This window comes from Anas acuta, chromosome 2, assembly GCF_963932015.1.
Source record: "Anas acuta chromosome 2, bAnaAcu1.1, whole genome shotgun sequence".
NCBI classification, from domain to species: domain Eukaryota; kingdom Metazoa; phylum Chordata; class Aves; order Anseriformes; family Anatidae; genus Anas; species Anas acuta.
This window is the reverse complement of record NC_088980.1, coordinates 54,113,086-54,139,043: the sequence shown is the minus strand read 5'-3', so window position 1 is coordinate 54,139,043 and position 25,958 is coordinate 54,113,086. Positions and strand designations below refer to the sequence as shown.

General features: G+C 37.2%; 1 protein-coding gene across 9 annotated transcripts in view; it reads right to left on the bottom strand.

Annotated features, from left to right (window-relative positions):
- Nucleotides 1-25,958, bottom strand: part of TNS3 (tensin 3) — a 247,068-nt gene that overhangs the window by 39,236 nt on the left and 181,874 nt on the right. For all 9 annotated transcript variants that reach the window (XM_068674803.1, XM_068674806.1, XM_068674804.1 and 6 more), the window contains 3 exons: nucleotides 13,714-13,886; nucleotides 13,283-13,397; nucleotides 13,112-13,195 (listed from right to left, as the gene is read on the bottom strand). In XM_068674803.1, coding sequence (XP_068530904.1) covers nucleotides 13,112-13,195; nucleotides 13,283-13,397; nucleotides 13,714-13,886 — 372 coding nt within the window. The remainder of the gene's footprint in view (nucleotides 1-13,111; nucleotides 13,196-13,282; nucleotides 13,398-13,713; nucleotides 13,887-25,958) is intronic.

The following is a 25,958-nucleotide window of genomic DNA, read 5'->3' as shown; positions in this document are numbered from 1 at the left end:
AGGGGGTTGGTTGGCCGGTTTGTTTGTTATTAGGCTGATACCCATTCATCGTTCCTGTACCATTTAATTTGACCTACCAGATTTGTTTCTTTCAGAGAGAGTTGAAATTGAGGATCTAAGTGCTTTTTAATGTGGGCAAAGGCCAGCTGCCGTATAATGCCACACCAGCTCACCACTGATAAATTTAGTATCCAGAGCTCTGAAAAAGTTTGACTCACTTCCCATGCCTTCTTTGACAAAACACCATGTGCAACCTTGCTGTACTGCATTCAGCATTACCCCCCATCATTGTTCAGTGCAGGTTTTATTTACAGGTCAGGAAAATGAGTGGAAACACTGCAGCACCAACATGGGCAGCACGCTTCCTCCTCAGATTGTTATTCAGTGTCCCAGGGCACCAGATTTTCTGAAAGGATGGCTACAGGAAATGACTTGATATGGACAGAAACAAATACGAAGATGTAAAGCTTTCCTGTTATGAATTACTCAATCACTTTCTAATTTCTAACACCAATGTACTTGCAACATGCACACTAAACCATGCTGATAGCCTTGAAACAAATCAGCTTGATTACAGACATGAATACTGGTAAATTAGGTAATATTCTGCTTTCTGCCATAGACCAAAAGGTACACAGAATCAAACTACTCCTTTATAAGAACATTCACGCCTGCCACTTATTTTTTTTCATAGCAGTTATTCATATTAAACAATTTCTTAATGGTAGCATTCAGGAGACCCAAACAGCAAGTACTGATTGTGACAGACACCATAGCATCAGCTAAAAAATAAGGGACAATCCTTGTCACAGAGGCAGAACAGGTTATTAATGCAGCAGTCCAGTACTGCCATTAATTATTTTGATTAATTTATTCTACAACTACACTTTCTCTTTGTCTTGGATGTTTCTTGGCAGAGATAAACACATTGAACACTTCAAACTCCTATAAAGAGTAATTACTACAGAAAATCTTTCCATAGAAAGCATTCCTGGCTTTGCATAAAAAGCACTGTATTCACAGGAAACATTTGGATGTCCAATTTCCTTCCCGATTTTCAAGTCTGAGAATTTACACTTGCTGAAATGGAACAGAAAATGAACAGTAACATTTATACATGATAAGAATTGTTTGAGAAGTGAAGTGAAGGCTTAGTTAATGAAAAAGCATTCATTTCCAACATAATGTGTAAGTGTAATATAAGTAAAAACTAGGTGATTAGAATTACATTTGAGACAGTAAGGATGGTGGAAGGGCTGTGGAAGAAGCAGAGCTTTAAATAATTCAATAAGTGGTTTTCCTCCTCTAGTCATAAGAGATATTCCAGGAACAAATTCTGAAATGGCAGGAAAATACATTTCACTTTTCTGAGGCCACTAAACAAGAAGACCATAAATAAATATCACCTTAATTCACAAGCTTTTAATTATAGAATAGAGTAGTTCAGTTGGAAGGGACCTATAAAGATCAAGTCCAACTGCCTGACCATTTCAGGGCTAAGTAAAAGTTAAAGCATGTTATTAAGGGCATTATCCAAACGCCTCTTGAACACTGATAGGGGCATAATCCATCTCTCTAGGAAACCTGTTCTACTGTTTGACCACCCTCACAATAAAAGATTTTTTCCTAATGTCCATCCAGTCTGAACATTCACTGCACTGCTTTATGCTATTCCCTCACATTCTATCATTGGTTACCAGGGGAGAAGAGATCTGCACCTCCCTCTCCATTTCCTCCATTCTAGAAGTTGTAGAGAGCAATGAGGTCACCTCTTAGCCTTCTTTCCTGCAAACTAGACAAACCAAATATTGTCAGGCTCTCCTCACAGGAGAGGGGGGTTGGAACTAGATGATCTTTAAGGTTCTTTCCAATCCAAACCATTCTACGATGTGCCTGCCTTTCAGCCCTTTTATCGGCTTTGCTGTCCTCCTCTGCATGCTTTCTTAGTATCTTAGTATCTTATATCCTTTTTATATTGTGCAGCCCAGAATCACATGCAATACCAACACTAAATAAAGTGGGAGAATCACCTCTTTTGACCAGCTGGCTCTGCTGTGTTTAATGCATCCCAAAATGCAGATTGCCCTCTTGGCTGCCAGGGAGCACTGCTAGCTCATGTTGAGCCTACAGGTGACAAGCACCCCCAGATCCCTATCTGCTGAGCTGCTCTCTAGCCACTCATCAGTCTGTACCTGTCTGGCATTACTATGTCCCAGATGCAGAACTTGTTGTTTTCCTTTGTTTGACTTCATGCCATTCCTCATCGCCCAATGCTCCTAAACTGATCGCTCAGATGTAGCCCCACTCACTACAACCCTCTAAGCTCTTTCTATTGAGCCAGTGTAGGATGAACCTGCTTATCTCACAGGTGGACAATTTGTCTAGAAGGATACTGTGAGGGACAGTATCAAAGGCCTTACTAATATCCAGAAAGATTATGCCCACCTCCCACCAAGTGGATGACCTTATCACAGCAGGAGATGAAACTACTAAGACAGGACTTTCCCTTGATGAATCCAAGTTGTCTATGCCTGATAATTGCTTTTTTCTTTGACTTTCCATATCCCCCAGGACAATATTCTCCATAATTTTTTTCTAGGGACTGAGGTTAAACTAACATGTCTGTGGTTTCCTGGGTCTTCTCTCATGCACTTTTCATGGTTATATTTTCATGGTATAACACTGCCTAGCTTCCAGTTAGTAGTGACCGCCCCAGACTACCATGAACTTTGGTAAATTATTGAGAGGGGTACAGATATAACACCCACTAACTTGCTCAGTACTATTGGGTAAATCCTGCCAGGCCCCCAGGAATTAATGAATGTTCAGCTGATACAACTGTTCCCTAACAAGTTAGGTGACCACAAATGGAAAGTCACAGCTCCCCCAGCCATGACCCTCTGACTCAAGAGGACCAGGCAACTGAAGATCTATAATTAATATGAAAAACTGAGGTGAAAATAGGCAAATACCTCCATCTTTCCCTCATCCCTACTTGCTAGGTGACCATCTGCTCCAAGTATTTGTGCAATGTTTTCCTTGGACCTCCTCTTGTTGTTGACATACTTGGAAAAGATTTTCTTGTTGTCTGACACCACAACGGCCAGTGTCAACTCAAGTTGAGCTTTAGCTTTTTTCATTTTCTCCCTACAGATGCAAACTGCAGCTTTGTACTCTCCCTGTGAAGCCTGATGTTGCTTCCAGAAGACATAAACTTTCTTCTTCTACTCTTACTTCAGGAGGAGTTCCCCGTTCAGCTAGGCTGGACTTCTGTTCTGCTTGCTTGACTTACCATACAATGGGACTGTCTGGTCCCAAGCTTTTAAAAAGTGTTTCTTGAAAAGTGACCAGCTCTCATGGAATGCTAAATCCTCTAAAACCACTTCCCAGAGGACACCATTAACTAGCTTTCTGAGTATTTTAAAGTTTGCTCTTTTAAAGTCCAGGGTAACAACTCTGCTAACTTTTTTCTTCTTACACCAACAATTTTGAATGCAAATTACTCCTCTCCTACTTGGCTCACTAAGTACTTTTGACTGGAAGCTATCTTCAACGCCCTTTAGGAATTTCCCAGACTTGCTTGTCATGGCAGTATGATATTCCCAGTCTGGGCAGCTGAAGTCTTCCATAAGGGCAGGGGTAACCAATCCCAAGATTTCCCCTAACTGGCTATAGAACAGCTCATCTGTGCCATGGTCCTGGGTGGGCAGTCAGTAGTAGAAACCCATGACGGTATCTGTCCAGCAATGTACCCTTCTCCATCAGACAACCCTGAAGGAGGGTTGCTATGCAATAGCCCTCAGTCACAGACTCAGCAAACCCCATGATCTGTAAAGGAATGGTATACATTTACCCAATACTCTCACAACTGAAAGAAATCTGGGAGTCAATCACAAGTCACTGTGCATTTTGGATTTTGTGCTATGTGTCTGAATGTGAATAGCTTTATGATTTTTTTAAAAAAACTTTTATGAACTTGCTTAACTCAGGCGTAGAAAAATACAGAATAAATTACTTTTTCCTCTTGTACAAGGGGGAAGAAACACAAAGAGAATAAAAGTAGGGGAGCAGAATCTTAAAAAATAAATAAATACATAAATAAAATGATAAATATGGCCTTTGGGCACCTAACTGGGACTGAACGTGTATTTTGTCTACTTCCTCACACAATACTGGCAGTTCTGTAATTCCAAAATTACAAAACACCTTGGATTTGTGAGTGCAGCAGACTATACCTTCACAGGTACCTAAATATGGGATCATTTAAAGACTTCAGTTGCTCTGAAGAGGTATGCTCACAGCTGTGCTTCAGTTTTTAGAGCTTTCTTCTACTGTAGCCTTCCCTCAAACTACATGGATTACTGTGGCACATCACAGTCAACAAGTGCAACATCACAGTAAGAGGTCTCACTCCGGCAAATTTTAAAGTTTACTTCATGTAACCACAGCAAGGGAAGCAGTTGTTCCCATGGATGTTTGCTAACGTAAGCTTTTCCAACCAAAAGGACTAGTAACATTTCATAAAAATGTATGCTACCATGTGCATTGCTAACTAGCATGAATAGACGTATGTAATAACAATACATATCAGCCAGACTGCTTCCTCATCCAATCTTCTATTTCTATTAAACTGATGATAAATTTCTGCCTCTTGCTTATCTTTTACATCTTCAGATCAAGCATGAATCAGTGTTTTAAGGTTCTTCTTCCTTTTTTATCTTACATATATGCAAGATATTATTCAAATACTTTCAAGAACACATATGTATGCAGTTATTCCATTAAAACGTTAAAAAAAAAAAAAAAAAAAAAAAAACACTTGGAAAAAGTCCTTCAAAAGCCTTTCTTTTGTAAAGTAATCCATGATTCACTGGCTATTAGAGAACAGAAAAAACAACAACCCCCAAAGCCACCAGTGTATCAGGCTTTTTTCCAAGTTTAGTTGAAGAGGTGCATCTGCTTTGAGACTCTAATCAGAAGCTATAATACAGTAGAGGCTTGTATAAACACTTTTTTTTTTTTTTTGCACAATAATTTGATTACATAAACATTTCTTTGACATTTACAACTTCAGAATTATTCTGTTTATCCTGTCATCTGAATGTTAGAAGTGATCAGCCCTCATAGATACAAGTGAAAATTAAAAGAAAAACTGCTAAGAACCTTTGGAAATGCCATAATCTTTTAAGCTCATGGGTGCATAATCCAAGAACAGTCAGTTATGCTGGACAGCAAATATAAAATCTAAATTATAAAATCTAAAATATAAAATACTGCTTTATTTCAGAGAAAATGTCTCTGGGCTAGAGCTATGAAGATGTTGGCTAAACACTTCATGACTAAACTTTCAGACATATTGCTGATGAGTGGAATTCAAAGCACCAGGCCACAAGCCTGGATTTGCCATGTAATAGATGGGGAACTTTTATAGATGAGGATAGATGGGGAGCTTTGAAAGAATCTTGTTACTTTTGGTCAAGTAAGGCTAGGTTACAAACACAGCATACAGGTGGTTTTATGCAACTGTATAAAGTTAGCTAACAACTGCAGGCTGAAGGAGTATTTTTACACAAGCTTCACCATTACAGACTTTAAGTACTTTATTTATAGAGACAGCCCTTTATCCTCTATCCTATTCATGCCAGTGGCTTTAAAAGAATGACTACAGAGCTGTCAAGACCTTAGTGACCATATATAAACCCAGAAACAAAACTTTCACTGCATTCAAGCCAGTATTTACTTTGCTGGTTGCAATTTTGTTATCCACTGAGTTTACAGTCCTCAGTACTGGGCAGATTCTAAGGTGACAGACCATCACAATGGTAACACACTGTTATTTTGGTATTCTTTTCTAACCAGCCACGGGCCTTTTCTGACCTGCTTTTATTCTCAAGAGTAACTCAACCTGAAATTTCAAAAATTTCCACGTCTTCCTAACTGACTTCTGAAAACAGTTCTTTGACATGCAGGTATTTGCAAACCTGTTAATGAAACTGTTTGGTATGCTGCCACTGGTGCTTAGCAAAGCTCCAAATAACATTGATTATTTGCTCCTTGACAGAGCAAATATAAACGAGAATGATATTGCCAGAATAAATATCACATACAGAAGGACAGATTTTGAACATATTTAACATTCTCTGTTTTGTTTTGCAATGTTTTCCTACACTTCGCCTTCTTTTTCAAACATTCTTCATTACAAATTCATTGCCAAAATATTTGTGACAATTGAATACAGGCAGGCAGAGTTTTCAAATCAACTAGGCTGTCCCTCAGGCACAGAAATAAATGGTAAAAAAATAAAATAAAATAAAAAAATCTAGGTACAGCAGGAACTTTTTCACTAGCATTATACCTTACAATTTCTTACAGTAGGAGCACAGAATGAGGTCTGTCTTAGTTATGTGGTTCTCAGCTTTCACGTAGAAGGACAGTTTATGCATACCCCACTGAGTAGGCGGTTTTATTAACTCTCTGAGTGGGTCATCTCCCAGCTGGGAGTAAAATCAGTTTACAGAAACTTACAACTAACAGGCATCCTTGAAAACCACGGAATTAAAGGTATTAATAATACACTCTCTTTTAACCAAATATAAGAGTAGCAAAATGACAACACTGAAAAAAAAAGAAAGCCAAAACTGATGTGTAATCTCAAACTACCTTTAAAATACTTTAACTAGCATTTTGCAGAACAAAAAAATAATTTGCTTTCTATTGGATAATCTTTTGCTGTGACCTACAATAAGTGTAGAATGTTCTATATAAGTACAGAATAAAAGCATCATCTTAGGCATCCCATCACAGGAAACTAGGAGCTACATCTATTCGCTGCATTCCATACAGACAGGAACCTGAGCACTAAGAAAAAAACACTCTTCTTGGTATCATTTATTCAATTTTTTTTCATTAATGCAATATAAACTTTTCTGTCATTTATATGATTAATCTTTCTGAGTTTGGTGAGTAAAATACATATAAATGAAAACTCAGCTTGACTCCAACAATTAAAAACATCTGAAAGAAAGTTTCCTTCACTTTCTTACAGATTTCATTAACTTGTTCTTCATTTATCTTCTAAGGAGAAAAAAAGTGTGTAAGCAAAAATGTCAATACAATAAATGACAGTAATAAGAAATCACATTTTTCAGGCTTTTTAAGTGATAAAACTGTCATGCAGATCTATTCACATGAAATACTTTGACTGAAGTTTGGCCTAGGAGTAGTTGAAGTCAAAAAATAAAAAGACAAAAAATAATCTAAGTATTCAATGCATGTCGGGAAAAAACAGGGGTTGGGGAAAATAAGATTGTTAGGATATTGTTCAAAAGCCATCCTCAGAGTTTGTATGCTACATGAAGAAGCCAGGCCACACTCATGCCAGACATGAGAATGGAGGGGGGAAAAAATTAATGTACCTATGGTCCCTCAAGGATCCAAAAGTCATCGGGGGTGGGGGGTGGGGAAAATCTCATATACCAGGTGTTTAGAGCAGATGCCGGCAGAAAAAGCCAAGAGGTGAAAATAAGTGAAAGCAAACTGAAAAGTCCAAATGGTATTACAATAATTGTCTGATTTTCAGATACAAGGCTTTTTGAAAATAAGTAAGTAATATGCAGGCAACAGAGAATAACCTTAAACTTAATACTTAAATCCAAAACTGTAATTGTTTATTGTAAACGTCAGTTTGTTGGACAAAATGCCTATGTAGTGAACAGATATATAGAACAAAATGAAGCACCACTTCTTCTTATGAAGAAAAATGTTGGTGATCATCTTCCTGAGTACATGACTGTTTTTGCAAAATGGTAAACAAACAGAGGAACACAGAGAGAGAGCGTGCAAGTAAGCGCTCACCATGTAATTTTGGTGCAATTTACTAACCATTACAGCAAGTACCTTATGCAAAGTCAATGTATTTTCACTGACCATCTGTAACACATGAATTTGCCTGATGTTCAACATAATACAAGTCACATGAGACCCTGTCCCTTGCAGAAGCTTGGCTCTCTGAGCTTTTAGAAAATTTTAGCATGAAATATTGCTGTTCAAGCATCAAAAGAATTTCTGATTCTGTTATCAGATACAACACAGATTGCAACCCAAAATATATTAATGATCCAGAACATGTTATCAAACTACAGTATCCAAAACCAATGCAAGGTGGAGTATACAATGATCTCTCAATGATCAATGATCTTTATTGTGTAAATCCAGTAACAAGAATGACACCTTTTTGTCAGCTTTGACATCTCTCAGCAGAAGAAAACACATTCATATTGTGTTATACTACTGCTTCATCACATACCATCTTCCATGGACTTGGCCCTTCCTAACTTTTTCTGTTCAGGTAGATTGTATTCTTCATAGCAGTAAAGACAAGCTTTAAAGCAGCAGAGACAAGCCATGACATAAGCATGCCAAGGTCAACTGCAGGACAATGAAAAACACAATACAGACCTTGTCACTCTGCCTTGTAGTAAGTATCATAAATTTCTTGTCTCTGCTTCTAATTTTTATTGCTTATAAATAACATCAATATAAATATACATATATATATATATATATATATATATATTTTTTTTTTTTTTTTAAAGGAAGGAAAGAAAAAAAAAAAAAAACAAGAAAAAAAATGCACCTTTGTGTTCAGGAGGACAGAGTTCATGACAAGCATCCACTGAAGTGTTTGCACTCATGTTCTAATCAAAGAAACCCATGTCTGGAAAAGTTACATGCATATCTCAGTGTGGACTTCATTTAGTTTTGGACAGTATACTTTATATTAACAGTGTGGGGGAGGACAAGGGGAGAGAGGTATGAACAAGTATTACATGAATTTTTTTCATATTGTGGAGAAAGCTTTTGTTCATCAGAAACTGTGAATTTTTCCCTCTAACAAACCAGTATCACTTTTATTCCTTATGCTGTTAACCCTGCTAACACACAGGAAAAGTTTTCATTTCAAAACTTTAGCTTTTTTATCATATATAATTAAGGAAAACGTTTGATTTCCCTTGCAACTTGGTGACTGTAAGAAATGACAAGCAGGGTATAACAATATAAAATTACAATCAGCAATACATTTTTCAGTAAAGGACATCTGTTAGGTTGAAGTTTTACCTTTCAAGAATTTATGAAACACTCATCACTCTATTGGGTGATGCAACACAATAAGCCTACATTAGTCAACAGGGAAGAATTTAGAATAGAAGAGTCTCTGTCAGATAAAAACATAGTATGTGTTAGAAAAACAGTGGAAATACATCAGTGTCTGATCTTGAATAGCTCCATGACATCACAAGGAGAAAATAAGACCTTTTGACAAATTTTAGAAAAGATGCAGCTTGTATGTGTAGTAAAAGCTTTGATTACAGTACCTGGGTTAAGCTCGCTGGCAGGTATGAAAAGGCCCTACACACGCTTGAAGGCTTTGAGATTCCTCAAAAAAGCAGAAGTGCTATCGTTTCACCATATGTACTGTTTGAACTACGCAAGAATACTTAGACTGTTTGGAGAATATGGAAAAAACAGGATGTCAAGTCTTCTCCTTGCCAGTAGTACATGGATAAAGAATTATAAATAATCTACCCTTGTTCTATGGAACTCTGGCTTCTGCTGCAAGACAGTGCTTTTTGTGAATGCAGACTTTCTGCAAAGCTCTGTTTATGCTTTGGCCATGGCTGAGGAAAGGGCAGCTTCTCATGTCCAGCCTGAGGCGTGAAAGGCAGGAAGACTCTGAACTGGAAGGCGTGGTGAGACAAAGTTCAGTTCTCTGGCAGGCAGCTTGCTTGTTGCTTCTATATACAAAGGAACTTCAATTAGCTGTACCCTGTCTGAAACAAGGGAGCCTTTATAAGCTTCAAAATGGCCTACAAATAGTGCTTCTGTTCTTTCACTGATGTATAGTACTCTCCCATGAGATATACAATGGCTATTGTGTTACAAGAAGAGCTGTATCTGGGTTCTATCTGGAGCCTGCATTATAAAACTAGCCAATTTATAGACTGCTCATGTTTGTCTCAAGAAACAAGGTGCCTTTCAAAAGGTAATTCAGAATAAACTCCACAGGTGCCACAGTACTTGCCAGTTACGTAAAGAAAGAAAAAGGGTAATTGAACTATGACAGCAAGCAACACACTGTACCAGCAGCACTTACAAGAAGGAACTGCACGCCTGAACACAGACTGAAGAAGGCTTAAACTTGCTCACTTCTGAGAGGGAACAGGGCTCTGAAAAGGAATTCTGTTTCTTCTAGCTGATGTAGACAGAATGTCTCAAATTCATGGAAAGAAAGAACCATTACAACATAGGTAATGAAAAGGAGACACATGTAACAGCGCTGAACTGACTTGTCCTAACAAAGCGGTTTCACCAGGGAAGAAAAGGAAGATGTCTAGGGCTAACAGAGAACCATTTTATACCATGCTTTGTCAGGCTACAGTGAAGATAGTGCCCTTCACTTCAATAAATACTTTAAGAATAAGAATTAGATGTGTTTGTGATATATGGTACGGTATACAGCAAAAATAACTTATAAAAAATCCGATAATTTTGTTATTTGATATACAGAGGGATTGGATGCCACTGTAATTCTTGAATATAGTATACACATTTATTCTTTTCAAATGTGCCCTTTACTACTTTTCTAAAGTAGCAAAACTACTGACTTCTAGTCACTGATTCTGTCATGATATGACAAGCACTAACTACACTGAAAGCTATTCTCTACAAGGAAATGGGGAAGAAATAAGACACTAATATACAGAAAGACAATAAGAGAGATTTGGTAACCAGATGATACAGCATCCTCATTACTAACTTGGAATGCAGACAAGCAGAAAGGCTAAAATGCAGAACAGAACAATTTCTTGTTCAAGGGTAATCTGAACTGAGACAAAGGAACAATCTCTTAATGGCAGAAATTGAGATTCAAGACTCTATGACTCCAAAGTCTGCAATCTGTTGAAAATCTCTGGAGAAGTCAGTATGTTTCCCAACTTCTACCAAAAAAAAAAAAAAAAAGCACACGAAGAAACAACTTAGAAGATGGGTATGGTTGCAAATGTACTAAAACTTAGGACTATTAGAATTATTTGCAAATTGCATGATATTATAATAATTTTTGTTGCATGTGCATTACAACAGTCTCAACCACAGTAACAGCAACTTTTGTTCCCTTCAGTTCCTTGCCTTAACACACAAAACATAATGGTCTTGCTCTGGCCATGAACTAGGGATTACCAGCAGAAGTACTGAGAAGACTCCTTTTTGACCTCTTGCTAAAGTCATGAAGTATTATGGTATACTTCCACTTCAGTTCTCCTAAAGGAGCAAGCTGAGTCCCTCAAATTAGTGGACAATTACCACCTGAGTGCCTTTCCACGCTTTGGTATCCTACTTGTAAGACAGTATCAGCAAAATGAGAGAAGATAGCACTTGGAATTAAACATGGCAATCACCAACAAAAGAGAGAACTACACTGAAAAACACTAATTCCTCCACAATGTATTCTAACTCTTGAGCAACAGCAATGGCAACCATTTAACAACATGTTAAATCTACAGTAAAATAAGTCAAGGTACGGAAACTCTAATTGATTTGCTGAAGCTACCCTAAGGACTACATCTACCCTAATCGTTTAAAAGTTAGGTAGGTTGACTAAAAGGCAAAGCCACAGCAACTGAACGATAAACAGATGTCTCTGAACTGTGTAGAAGACTGCTTTATTACTGAAGATGGTTTTATTCTGTGTTAATGTTATTTACATTTGCTAACTATTAAATAAGGCAAATTAAACTGAAATGTTTTTTCCAAAGTTAAAGACACAACAGTATAACTATCGTTGCATCAAAATTCACCACAAAATTTATGTGAAACTCTACTATTGCGATTCTGCATGAGATGACAGACATAGTCTAAGTAATAATTCATACATACAACTATATAGATGTACATGTATATAGTTTAATCATTTGAACATCTTCCAGTGAAAAAAATTAAATGAATGCCTGTGATTTTTATTCAGTTTTTGAAGAAATTATGTTGGCTTCTTTCTATGTCTAGTACGTTCTAATATACTCATGTGAAATACTGGTTTTGTTACATTTTTTTAAAACTTATTGTTTTAAAATAATTGAACACTGAAAAGGTGACAACTAATTTTTCATATTCTTTAGTATATTCTTTACTCTTTTAACTGGAGTAATGGAATAATTTTGGAATAATTCCTTTGGAAATTTGGGAATTTTGAATTCATACAAAACAAAATAATAATGGAACAAAGATGGAAAATTATCCATGCACAGTCTGTGAAAATAACACATGAATTTTGACTCATAGAGGACACCTCACAAAATACATACAGTTGTATTTTTAGCAGAGATTTATGGTTACAAATAAAATTATTTAGTGGTAATTTAAAGCTAAATTACACTAACACTTTAATTAACACTTATATAATCATCTACTACCAATGACTTTTCTCTTCTTTTGCATTTACAAACTACTGTGGCAAAAATAAATAGATAAATAAAAATCCAGAACTTTCATTTGTTTGGTGAAGCACCTTCTTAACTTCAGCATAGCTACTGCCCAGCTGTATGGTAAGTTTCATTTGCACAGCAAGATGGCAACATATAAGTCAATATTTGGTAGGAGGTTTCCTACTAAAAATCAAAGAGCTCAAATCTTCTGACAGTAGTATTATGATACTATCAAATAACAGCAATGAGATCTTTGAACATTGAGACTACACAAACATACAGAGAACAAGAGCAGGACATCCTTAAAGCACTGAACTCCATTTTCTCTTATTGCCATGATGCAACTGCCTGATTGCTACACACTGATTTTGGACGCTGAATATGAACATGTTCATGTTCATGTTGGAACTTCCCTGTTGGAAGTTAACATCATTAAGTCTTTTTGGAATAATTCTTCATTGTTTACTTCTTTTTGATATGATCAAAATACTACTGCTAAATTCTACTTATCTGACTTGCATGTCTAAATTTATCATGTGTACGTCTTCTTTATAAAAGAATAGCCACTATTAAGTTCATTGACATCATACACAGTTCTATTACAAATTAGTTAAGTAGTATGGGGATCTTACCAGGACTGGTTCTGTACAGCTCAGATGGGCTGCTGACCTTTAGGCTGGAGACAATTTGTTGATGGTGTAATGGGGGCGTTTTCACTAGGAGAGAAGGAAAAATACAGTTTCTCTTCAGTAACAGATAAAATATTTTAATAAATAGATAAATAGATGCAGACATATCCTTACCATATGGTGTCTCTGGTGACAGTGGAAAACCTGGTGTAGATGGGACAGATTCATTTCCATTTTTGGCCGAGAAGATTCCCCCATCTATTTCATCTTGGTAACATGTCACAGCCATCTAGAAAGGGCACAAAAAAAGCAAACTTACAGTATGAAACTTTCCACTTAGCCTCAGAACACAGAAGTTTTCTTATAAATTTCTTCCATCGTTCCAGCACAGAAATCTTAGAACATTAAAATCATGTAAAAGTATACAGAGGACAAAAGAAAGACAGCCTTAAACACTGAATTGCATTTCTAAGGTAACTCTTCTTATTGCCACAATGCAAGTGGCAAATTACTTCACGTTGATTTTGGGCACTGAACATGAACATTGAACTCCCTTGTGACCATTCACATCATAACACTTTCTTGCAAAATTCTTCACTGTTTACCTCTTTGGTCTCCCCTAGAGGAATTAGTGATCCTGGATTTACAGCCTGGTCAGCAGCAGGAGACTTCATCCATCCACATCTGCTATACAGTGGCTGCCCAGGAAAATCATTGTCATACTGTCCAACACTTAATTTTCTGTTCCTTCCCACTGTTGCATCATCATCTTGTGAACCTGTTGATGACAAACAAATACGTAAAACAATTAATACGTCAATCGCTTTTTTTCATTTAGAGTTATTAAAACAAATGCCTCCTGTGGCCCCTTCAATGATTCCATTCAAGGATGCTCATGAAATAAACGGTTCATAAATGCTTTATAAAACCACACAGGTGGGGGAAAAAAAAAGCCAAGCAAACAAACAAAAAAAAGCCAGCTGTGGTTAGCCTTGCTGTCAGAAGCTGGAACATATCTGCAGTACACTTGGTTCCAGTGGAGTGAAGCTGCATGTTTTGCTGATGCTCATTTTTGAGAGGTTACTTATGCCTGATGCCACTGGTCAAGAATATCAGCAGGGGCCGCTGCAGGCAAACAAATGGGAAACCTTCATCTCCAGCCCTAATACAGCAGGTTTCAGCAGTAAAATCGTAGCTGCTTTCCTGCACTGCATTTTCCCAGAAAGACCAGCTTTTTAGCTGTGTCTTTATAACGCAGACCTTGGACCTTATAAATCCAGCTTACTGTACAATTTGTGACACATAGTTAAATGACAGAAATTAGGTATTAGGTATACAGGAGAGCTGCAACATTTTGGATTCTGAGGAATAAAGCACAAAAGATTAAGCTAAACCAGAACAATCCAAGTTATTCAGGGGCATAAAAAGCAGTACTCGTTTTGAGCATCACTATTAAAAGAGTGTCACCAGATACAGTTTTATGATTAGAAACACTCTTTATTTAGCCAGACCATGAAGCCATAACAGTATGAGTCAAAAGCATGCCCTTCATCTAGAACAGAGAGAAAAAGTGTTCAGCTTCCAAATACATTCTTTTTACAGTCTGAAGCAGTCAACAGAAGCCAAAGCATAATTGCAAAATTGTAGATATTTATTGCACAAACAGGTATCCGCATAGGATAACAGTTTTCATTCAAGATTAAAATATACACGGGGATTTCAGCTTAAAATCCAACATACTTAAGTGGTTCTTCATTGACATACATATGCAACATCCTGATGAATTTGCTAGTAATTAGTAACTAATCTAAATAAATAAACAAAACTATAGGCACTTTCAAAAATCTTGCTGTGCTACATTCAAAGCCACCGTGATAGTAACTGCTATTAAAGCCAATATAAATGAATTAATTAAAACTGCTATTCACGTCTGGAATTTCCAGTGTTACTGGGAAACAAATGAATTTGTTCAGTCTCATAGAATCATAGGTTGGAAAAGACCTCCAAGATCACCTAGTCCAACTGTACTCATACCACCAATATTACTCACTAAACCCTTCCCCTAGGTACCACATCCAACTTTATGACTTTAGCTTAGTTTATTGGTTTCACAAATATAGTCAGAGTTCTTCAGCACTTTCTCACTTATTTCAACAGATGACTAGAATTTTTAATTTAAAAGGTGTCTTTTACAGTGAATAAAGTGTCAGGAGTCAAGACATACTAGAAGTCACATAATTAATTTTTGTCCTTGTAACTTAGCTTGAAGTTTTGGCACGACTTCAAAAATAACTCAGGAGCAGATATTTATTCTTTTAAAAGTATTTTGTATAGCCTCATTTCTCTCCTTTGCCTTGTGAAGTACAAATATATTTGTTTACCCTAAGGAACAAATAGTAACATTCCAACAGGTTTTCATCAGAACTGCATCAGGCATTTGTTTTGTCAGATGGTTATCATTGCATCAGTGGTACAGCTGACAGAAGCATATATGTGTACATATATATATTTATATATAGTTTAAACCATAACCAACTGCATAAATTACAACCAAACTGGAAACCCCTTACAACAGGTAATTATGAAATCAGATTTAAAAGAAATGCATGTATCATCATCTTGTTGTTTACTCCTCAATAAAGAGCTCTAAATCACATTATAACTTGTGTGTTCCTTTTGTCCATGAAAATGTGCAGTTGCCTTTAAAAACTTGAGTATTACTTCAAGCCACTCAAACAGTTTACCCTTCTATTCTGTGTAAGTTTTCTTGAAAGAGTTTCTTTTTTCTCCTTTTGAAAACAAAGCATTGTCCCTTACGTCCCTTGGAAAACGGGACAAGTAATGTCCCTTTTGGGAAAGATGTTGAAGGGACCAACAGTGCAAGTAGTGTTCTCCTTTGTCCTCCCAGTTAGTGACTGGGATGCAGGAAGAAGGAGATGAACAGGTCAAGTGAATGAATGGTGAAGAGGCTGGTGTCGTGCTCAAGGTTTGGGGTTCTATGACCTTGGACACACATTTGATGGACCAGGCATGCTGACACTGGATGGGACACAGCTGTCCAGGTGAGGCAAGAGTATTCTGGGCAGTAAGCTGGATGGACTTATCAGGAGGGCTTTAAACTACATGGAGATAGTGGAAGGGGATGCACTTCTGAGTGAAGAAAGCATACCTGAGAACACCATCATTCTAAGTAACAGCATGGAAATGTTTGTGAACTGTCCCAATGTAAGGGTTCTAGAAACACAATACGACCAATTGCCAAGCTGAAATACCTCTACTCCAATGCATGCAGTATGGGAAACAAGCAAGAAGAACTAGAAACCTCCTTCTTCATGACTGTAGGAAGTGATGCAGTAACACTTAAAACAACCATACATTGTCATGTATCTTAATGTTTAAAAAAATATATATCCTAGATCAATTACTGTGATTTTTTTTTTTTTTAAGATCATGCAGTCAGTCTTTAAAAAAAAAATCTAACTGCCTTCTGAATTGTATGTTAAGTAAAATCATAGAAAAATATAATGGTTTGGATTGGAAGAGTCATTAGAGATCATCTAGTACCAATCTCCCTGCCATAGGCAGGGATGACTCCCACTAGACCTGTGCAGTGCTTAGCTGCCTGCCAGGTTAGATCACAGTCCTCCTTTTGGTACCCAATGTGGGGCTCAAAGCATCAAGAAAAATGACAGATCTGACCAGAACATGTTAATACAAAATTGTTATAAGCCTAAGATCAGTTTAATAGTTGCTAATTACAATGTGGATTTTTTTGATCTCATGTCTGCTGTGCTTGTTTTCTGAATCGTGTTGTATAGCACATTGCTTACTGTATGTGTTCCCTGTTGTGCTGTTTATCATTTCTGGGAGCTGGTTTAAGGTTTTTATTTTGCTGTGCTGTGTAACACTGGCTTCTGATATGATGAAGTTACTAGCCATGAGACTAATCTAGTATTTGTATTCAGCATTGCCATCAGCTCCATACTTCAGAAACCATCTCTTGAAAACTATCAATAATTATACCTTTCACCTTTTCTCCTCAGGGAGCCAATCTGTAGGGGGAACAAGAGGGAATACATTTCCCACTTCTTCACTCTCCCTTTCTCCTTCACCTACCCTTTCTCCTCCAGGCTAGTTATGATGGCTCTTCAAAATTTTGAATATCCTTGGGATACGGAAACCAGCATGTTCCTATTGTCATGCCACCTAAATGCACTTCAGGTTTTGTTTAAGGTTAAACAACTACTTAGGAATGCCAGTATCAGTCAATCCTATATGCAAGACGAAACAATGGAAGAGAAAGTCAGGTTGGGGGTGGGAGCAGTAGGGGTGAGCAAACGGCTGTGTTGTGCTTAGCTGGCTGCTGGGTTAAACCACAACAGGGATGCATGCAACCCTAGAGAGATCCTTATGTGGTAAATCACAAACAGGAATTACGTTGGCTTAGCTGATGACTTGAACATATTATGGAAAAGGATCTGAATATCTTTAAAACACGCACATATACATAAACATGTATTATACATATTTGTATGTGTATGTATCTTTTACATAAATGTCATGATGCCAAGGAGAATTAATTTTATTACAGTGGTTAATATTTATTCATTTTATTACAGTGGTTTTCTGCCCCATCAACAACATTCTCATCTTTCATGCATATAATCTATAATTATATAATATTATTCAATTATAATACTTATAGAGATTATAATCTATAATCTATAGCTATATGTTTACCTGTTAAACTTATTAGGTTCTGTGTGTACTAGTTATTTCTACTGTGGAGATGGATTCCAATGTAAACTCTTATTCAAAAGTGCACTTAGACTGAAGGTCTTCCTTGCTGCACTCAGCAGCTGATTATACTTTTGCTACTTCTTTGCTGCATGCTAATCAGTGCTTAACAACGCAACACTGACAGGGCAGCTGTTGTGTGACAGCTATGAGTTATGCTGCTGGTTCACATGGGCACCAGTGATGCAGCCAGGAGCAGTCTGAGGAGAATCAAGAGGGATTACAGAGCCCTGGGAGCAGCAGTAGAGGACTCAGGAACACAGGGAGTCTTTTCATCCATGTTCCTGATCAAAGGTAAGGGGTTTGAAAGGGCCAGTTCGAGCTGGCAAACCAACAGATGCTTATAGGACTGGTGCCACAGGCAGGACTTTGACTACTTAGACCATGGGACTGGCTTTGAGAAGCCTCGGCTGCTGGGGACTGATGGGGTCCACCTGTCAGAGCATCTTTGAAGAGCATCTGTGGTCACAGGTTGCCAAGCTAGTGAAGAGGGCTTTAAACTAAAGTTTCTAGGGGAGGGGAACCTCAATCCATCCTGCTCCTCCCAGTTTGATGCTGGTGTCATCAACAGATGCCCAGAGTGTCTGGAGAAGGGTTGTGGGTCTGCAGAACAGCACCTGAACAGTAGCACAAAGGAATGGCAGCCACTCCAGCCAGTAATGCCACTTCGTTCAGGGGCCCAACTTAAATGCCTCTAAGATAACACACAAAGCATGGGGAATAGACAATGGGAGTTAGAGATGTATGCACGCCTGCAGGACTATGATCTCATTGGCATTACAGAGATGTGGTGGGATGGCTCCCATGACTGGGGTGTTGGAATGGAAGGATACAGGCTCTTTAGGAAGGACAGGCACTGGAGATGAGGAGAGGGCATCACTCTCTATGTCACTGAGCAGCTGGAGTGCATGGAGCTCTGCCTGGGGATGGATAAGGAGCTGACAGAGAGAATATGGGTCAAGATTAAAGGGAGGGCAGGGACAGGTGATATTACAAAGGGCGGTCTGCTACAGGCCACCTGATCAGGAAGAACAGGCGGATGAGGCCCTCTGTAGATGGAAGCAGCCTCACATTTGCAAGCCCTGGTTCTCATGAGGGAATTCAACCACCCCAATACCTGTTGGAGGGACAGCACAGCCGGGCATAGGCAATCCAGGAGGTTTCTGGAATGCACCGATGACAAATTCCTTCTTCAGGTGACAGAGGAGCCACGGTGGAGAGGTGCTAGTCTGGATCTCATTCTCACCAACAACAAGGGGCTGGTGGGGAATGTGAACCTCAAGGGCAGCCTTAGCTACAGTGATCATGAAATGGTGCATTTTAGGATCCTGAGGGTAGAGAGGAGGGAGCACAGCAAGCTCACTACTCTGGACTTTGGGAGAGTAGACTTTGGCCTCTTCAGGGATCTACTTGGCAGAGTACCATGGGACAACACCCTGGAGGGAAGAGGAGCCCAAGAAAGCTGGTTAATATTCAAGGAACTTCAAGCTCAGGAGTGATCCATCCCAACAAAGAGGAGGTCAAGCAAAAATGCCAGGAGGCCCACATGGATGAGGAAGGAGGCCTTAACCAAACTTAAACAGAAAAAGAAGGCCTCCAGAGGACAGATAGCTTGGGAGGGATACAGAGACGTTGTCTGAGCAGCCAGGGATCAGGTTAGGAATGCTAAAGCCTGCTTAGAAATAAATTTGGCCAGGGACATTAAGGGCAACAAGAAAGACTTCTATAGGTACATTGGTGATAAAAGGAATGGTTTCAAACTAAAAGAGATTTAGATTAGAGGTTGGAAGGAAATTCTACACTCAGAGGGTGGTGAGGCACTGGAACAAGTTGCCCAGAGACGTTGTGGATGCCCCATCCCTGGAGGTGTTCAAGATCACATTAGATGAGGCCCTGAGCAACCTGATCTAGTGGGTGGTGTCCCTGAGTATGGTGGGGGGGAAGTTGGAATCAGATGATCTTCGAAGTCCCTTCCAACCCAAGCCTTTCTATGATTCTATGTTTCTACGATTCTATGATTTTGTGATAACGTGTTACACAAAAGATTTCAATAAGCCATAAAAATAAACTTGTTCAAACTGGCTTTCAATGCTGTGGTTTGCGGGGAAAAAAAAAAAAAAAAAAAAAAAAAAGAAAAGAAAAAAAGAAAAACAGAAAGAGTATGAGAGTATGATGCATTCGATCACAATAGGATAAAAATGCTCTGGAGTCTCTAGATTCTCATATTACCCTGGTTACCACTACAAATAAGTGAAAAACATACTTGACAGTAATTTATCCCTTGAATAATCTGCAGGCCCCATAATGTACCATGAATAAGTATTTGCTCTGCTTTAGTATTAAGTAATTCTAATGAGGGATGAGAACTATTAAATCATACTATTACGGATTTTTGTAAATCAGATTAAGGACTTTTTAATTTATAAGGACTCAGTTTACATTTACAGATACACTCTATCATTTTCTGGTTAAGTAATGCATTAGAGTAGTGTTTCAAATAACTAAAATTTCACAGTAAAAACTACCATTACATTAATATAAAATTCCAAGAGATAATTCTTAACTCATTAACTTTTATGTTTACCATTACAACCTAAAAGGCATTGGAGCTTAGAAAGCTGTAAATAGGAAAAGGTGGTTGCAAGAACCTTCTGGTAAGTAATAAAATCTTTTTATAGACATCTCTGTTGACTGAACGAAAGATTCACATTCAACAAAACAAAACAAACAAAAAAGTAGGAAACTCCCTTACATTCCTATTCAATCACAAATAAAATAATCACAAATCAAATTTTTATAGTTAAGATAACTCCTTGATTTGTAGTTATCACTCAAGTAGGCAAGTAGCTTTAAACTTGTAGTCTCGAGATAACAAAGATGGGAGTGGGTTCCCATTTTTTTCCAAATTTCTATCTTTTTAATCTCCTCTTTAGTGCCACTAACTCTATACTGTGGGCAACCAGAATGCAGTTAAGTCACTCTTCACAACAGAAACACAACTGATTATATAAAACTATACACTTAACCTGAAACTGGCAAGAAGGAAAACCAACACTAGTGCTTCCACACAGGCCTCAGAAGGCTTTCATACAACACTGAAATACTCTTACAGAAGGAACAGAGATCTTCTCCTAGTGCTGACACCCAGTACTTTCTCTCCTGTGCAGAGTATTTTTGGTTGAGACTACTTTCCTTTTGTGTGTACTGCCTGATCAGATACAGTCCCAATGTTGTTAAGACCTCACAGTTATATCAAGTCAAATATATTTTAGAATTATGAATGTTCCAGCAGTACCTGAATGTGTTTTTTGTAATCCACATAAATGCAGCTTACCAGTACATTAATCTAATAGATGCATAAAGGTCATCCCACCTTCAGAGGGCTAAAACTTAGTTGCTAATTGCAGAAAGTTTTTTTTAAAAATAAAATAAAATAAAATAAAATAAAATAAAATAAAATAAAATAAAATAAAATAAAATAAAATAAAATAAAATAAAATAAAATAAAATAATGAAAAATCTATCCTGATAGCCCTTTTCTAGTAGGATTAAGGACACCAAGTTTCATAACATGAAATATTGAAATGAAAAGAATCTTACATTTCAGAAGCTCAGCCAATTCCTTGTTTATAAAGTGGTTATCTTATGTTCATTCAGTGAAAGATAATGATCCAAACAGCTTCCCTTTCCATGGTAAGATACACATGAGTCTGCAGCTAGTTGGAAAGGAATGCTACCAATGCTAAAAGAGTTTTGGAGTTTGAGCCCCAACAAAGCCAACTGAAGGAAATAATAACTTCAACAAGTTTTAGACCAACACTTAAAAAATTGGGTTATTTTTCTAGGAAAATTTACAGTCTCTGAAGTGGTTTAAAAATAAATAATCAACAATGCATTAAATTTCTCCAAATTGTTTAACGTTATTTTTTTTTTCTGTTGGTTTTCCTTGTCAACTATAACCATAAAAATATTCAACACTAGAAATAAAATTCATTTGACCCTTCACATAAATTCTTTGGATGGAAATTCACTGATACAATTCCTACTACAAAGAAAGATGGAACAAGTCACAGTCACATAAATGGTGATTAACAGGAACTTTTGTGCAGTCAGTGATATAGTATCCTCTACTCGACAAATGAAATAAGAAAATGAGTTTTCAGAAACACAGATTGTGATTTCTGTATTCCATATGCTTTTCTCCTCCACCAAAACTCTTGACACTGTCAAAGCCTATTCAACAGAAATCAGACCATCAGGAGTTATTGCCATGTAACACACTCGAGAACTTCCATTTCTATACATTGTGGATACCACCACCAGCACCTAAACTCTCCCAGTCTCTCTCCAGAATGCATATGAAACATCATGAATTGTTATACTATTGAAATATAAACGTTAGATCTTGTCAAACTAAATACTCGAATTACAAGTACTGTCATCTTCTCTGGATAGACCTTATACAACGTTAGTTTCTCATTTAACGTTGTTTATTCCACAACAGTATTTTTGGAATATTATAGTCCCTTTCACAAGACACAAAAGGTGACATCAATAGATTTAAGAAAATCTGTCAAACATTTAAACCATGTATATGCAGCTTGTGTCTGAAAGCCCCAGGTCATTTGAGAAGAGAATAAAAAAAGAAAGAAATTTTTCAGAACTCAAAGAAACAAAAGGAAAGCTTACTAGTATACATATTTGATCAATCAACCAACTAACGCAACTTAACAGATTTAAAAAATAATACCCACAACAAATAACAAACTCTGTAGACAGATGACTTGGAAATCATTCCTGTGTACAAGTATGTCTCAGACAGCAGAATATAGAGAGGAACAGACAAAGCAGAGGCACTTCAAGTGAGCTTCTCACCATAGCTTCAACTTATGGGACAATTTAGCATGACATTAAACAGGATCATCCTGCTCAACTCACAGATCAATAAAACTCTGGCTTTTCTCAAGAAAGGTACTGTGAAAACTCCCACAGTGTTTTTCCAGTGCCCCTTTCACAGGCCTTACCATAGTCATGAAGGTTGAAATAAGACTCTGGGAAGAATTATGTTAGCATTGCAGAAATTCCAGATGCTGTTGCTTATAAAGAAATTTAGAAAGACTTGCATAACTCTGTCTACTATTACCATGAAACATGGGAATTCAATCCAACCGGAGGGTTAACAATTCAACAAGAAAAAAAATGAAGTCCTTAAGTTAACTTTTAATAGAGCACAGTTTAATGATCACCCCACAGTAAAAAATAAATAAATTACCAGAACAATATCCAAATCAATAGTGATTTCCTTCTCCGGAACCATTTATCTTCTATGAAATTCAAGATTTTCATAGAAGATTCTTAATGATCAAGCTTTCAAGACAGCTTTAGTCTTAAACCAAACTATTCCATTTTAATAATGTAGAAACAGTTTTACAATCAATGTTACAAATTTAAATAAAACATAACCTCTTTAAAGATAGTAAGACAAAACTTGAGCTAAATGCTGTGTTGGAGAAAGGACAAGCAAATGTATGTCCAGCTGAAACAAAATGATGTATTTTTGATTGTACAAAAATACAGAATACATTCAGAGAACATTGTTTCATGAAATATATAACATAATGTCCTCTCAACTGATGGCTGAACATGAAAATTTGCCTCCTGCCTCCAGTCTCTTTTAAATTTCATCAGGTTTAGTAGCATATAAAGGATAAACTTCTCACTCAGCTTTGTTATTTTGCCAAATTCCCACTTTGACTCCTGTCAGAGCTCAATAATCTAGACAGCACATGGTCAGTACATGAAGCTGGCAAGCAACCAGGAGTTTGTCTTGCTTGGATAAGAAATACCAGCAGATAACATGCTGTTAGTCTACTGTCTCCCTGCAAAAAGGTTTTGGTGAATTCACTGGCATCCCCTTCCACAACCACTCCTTCTGCAAATTGATTCCGGCACTCTGACTGCTTAGTTGAGTGAGGAAATAACTTATTATTAATCCAAAGAGAAACTATAGCATAATGTTCCAACTAAAATGCACTTCCTCATCTACACAAAGGATCGCTGTACTGATCAGTGAGCTGCATTATCTTCTGAAAATAAACCTACGCTACTTGTGTAGGTTTAAAACAAATAATCGGTCCGACTTTTATGTATTAAATACCGATTATGCCCAAATGTTCAGATCCCTACCTCTACAGGAACACTGTTTCGAAGGGATTAAGTAGAACAAAAGCTGATTGAGTGGTGTCTGTGATAACTTCAGTGTCCTAACCTTTCTCAAATGTAGTAGGAAGTATTATTGCAGTCATAAAAATCTCTTTGTTCTCAAAAAAATGTCCCATGTTTAACAATGGTGCATAAGCAAACTATTGTTTTTGCTTACTTAGAACTGGAAGTAGTCTAGGATTAAGACAGTTGATAACCCAATAGTCTAACAAGCAAATTAAAAGATCTGAACTCTACCCCAAATCCACGTAGGCCATTAAATCTTTCTGCACAAGACAGAGCAGCTTCATACATCTGGACGCTTTTGCTTCCTTGCCCTTCTACACTGTGCCAAGGGTGTTACACCTCTTTCAAAACTCAGTCACATCTCTACACCCATAGAAAAATGTCATAATTATGCTACTGTCAGGAACACATCCTGGAAGTTACATGACCGATAAATATTTCTGGAGTGAAATGAACATGGCATAAATTGACTAAAAAATTACAGTGCTGCTAAATGCAATTACAATTCAATTTTTAACTTTAGCTTACAAATTAGTTTAACTAAATGTAGTTTAGCTGAAACATTTGAATTCAAACTCAATTTTAAACTAAAAAAATCATTTTTTTTAACTGTAGTTCAATTAAAAACTGTCACTTCAGGTCTTTCAGGTAGACTGGGTTTGCTCTCCCATGGAACATAACAGTGAATGGAAACATCTGGAATAGTTCAATGCTTTTTAAACTTATTATTTAATAAAGTAAGAAAAAAAAAAAGATTTATTTCCTTCTCCTCCTCTGTCTGAAGCATGTAGATATGCTGTAGCGTGATTTATGAAACCATAATTTGAATCATTTTCAAAGATTTAGTTTTGATAAAGTAATAACCTCTGAAGATATTGCAGATGTTTAGCCACCTTGTTATTATTAACTTTTCATGTCATCTAGAGATGTAGGGATTTTCTTGAGGGAGGGAAGGAAGACGGTTTTGTCCACTTTAATGCAGTATTTATTAGCTGAAAAACTATCTAGTCTCCTGCAAAATGTAAGACTGTAACAACTGTATATCTGCATTGCACTCGCCACATTAAGGACCTAAGGATGTTTTAAGGCAATATATTCAAAGAAAATTATAACTCATGCATGCAAAAGATGATTAGAATTAGCTGAGAGAAACAACAGAATTTTGATCTTATGGAAAAGACAGCCCCTCCCTTACTCATGCTCACTTAGACAGACATTTATCTCTTAATCATGGTGATGGAAACAGGCTACCTGCTTCTGAAAAGTAAAAGTAAAAACATATTATTAATGGCATTACCCAAACACCTCTTGAACACTGATGGAAATGGAGTATCAACCACCTTTCTAAGAAGCCTGTTCCATTGTTTGGCCACCCTCACAATAAAGAAATTTTTCCTAAAAACCAGTCTGAACATCCCCTGATGCAGCTTTGTGATACTCCCTCGTGTTCAGTCATTGGTTACTAGGGAGAAGAGATCGGCACCTCCCTCTCCATCTCCTCAGTTTTCTAGGTACGATCAAAACATTGTTTTAGCTTTCCTTCCCTACATCTTAGGGACAATACTTGTGGTAAAAGACGGTTGGTTAGAGGAAGCAAGTCTTACAAGTGATCTCTAACAGTAGATTAAGACCATACATTACTAGGCATGAAAGAATATGTATAGAGTGAAGTAAAGAGAGAACAAAGTTGCAGAGAAATTTCCTCAGGCTTACTTTTCCAAAACTGAAAATGAAGAACTACTGCAGAACTGTATTATCTCTACATGGTATTTTCATTTACTACCAGAAACCCCACCAAACTCATCTTTATGTAACTCAGCTCATG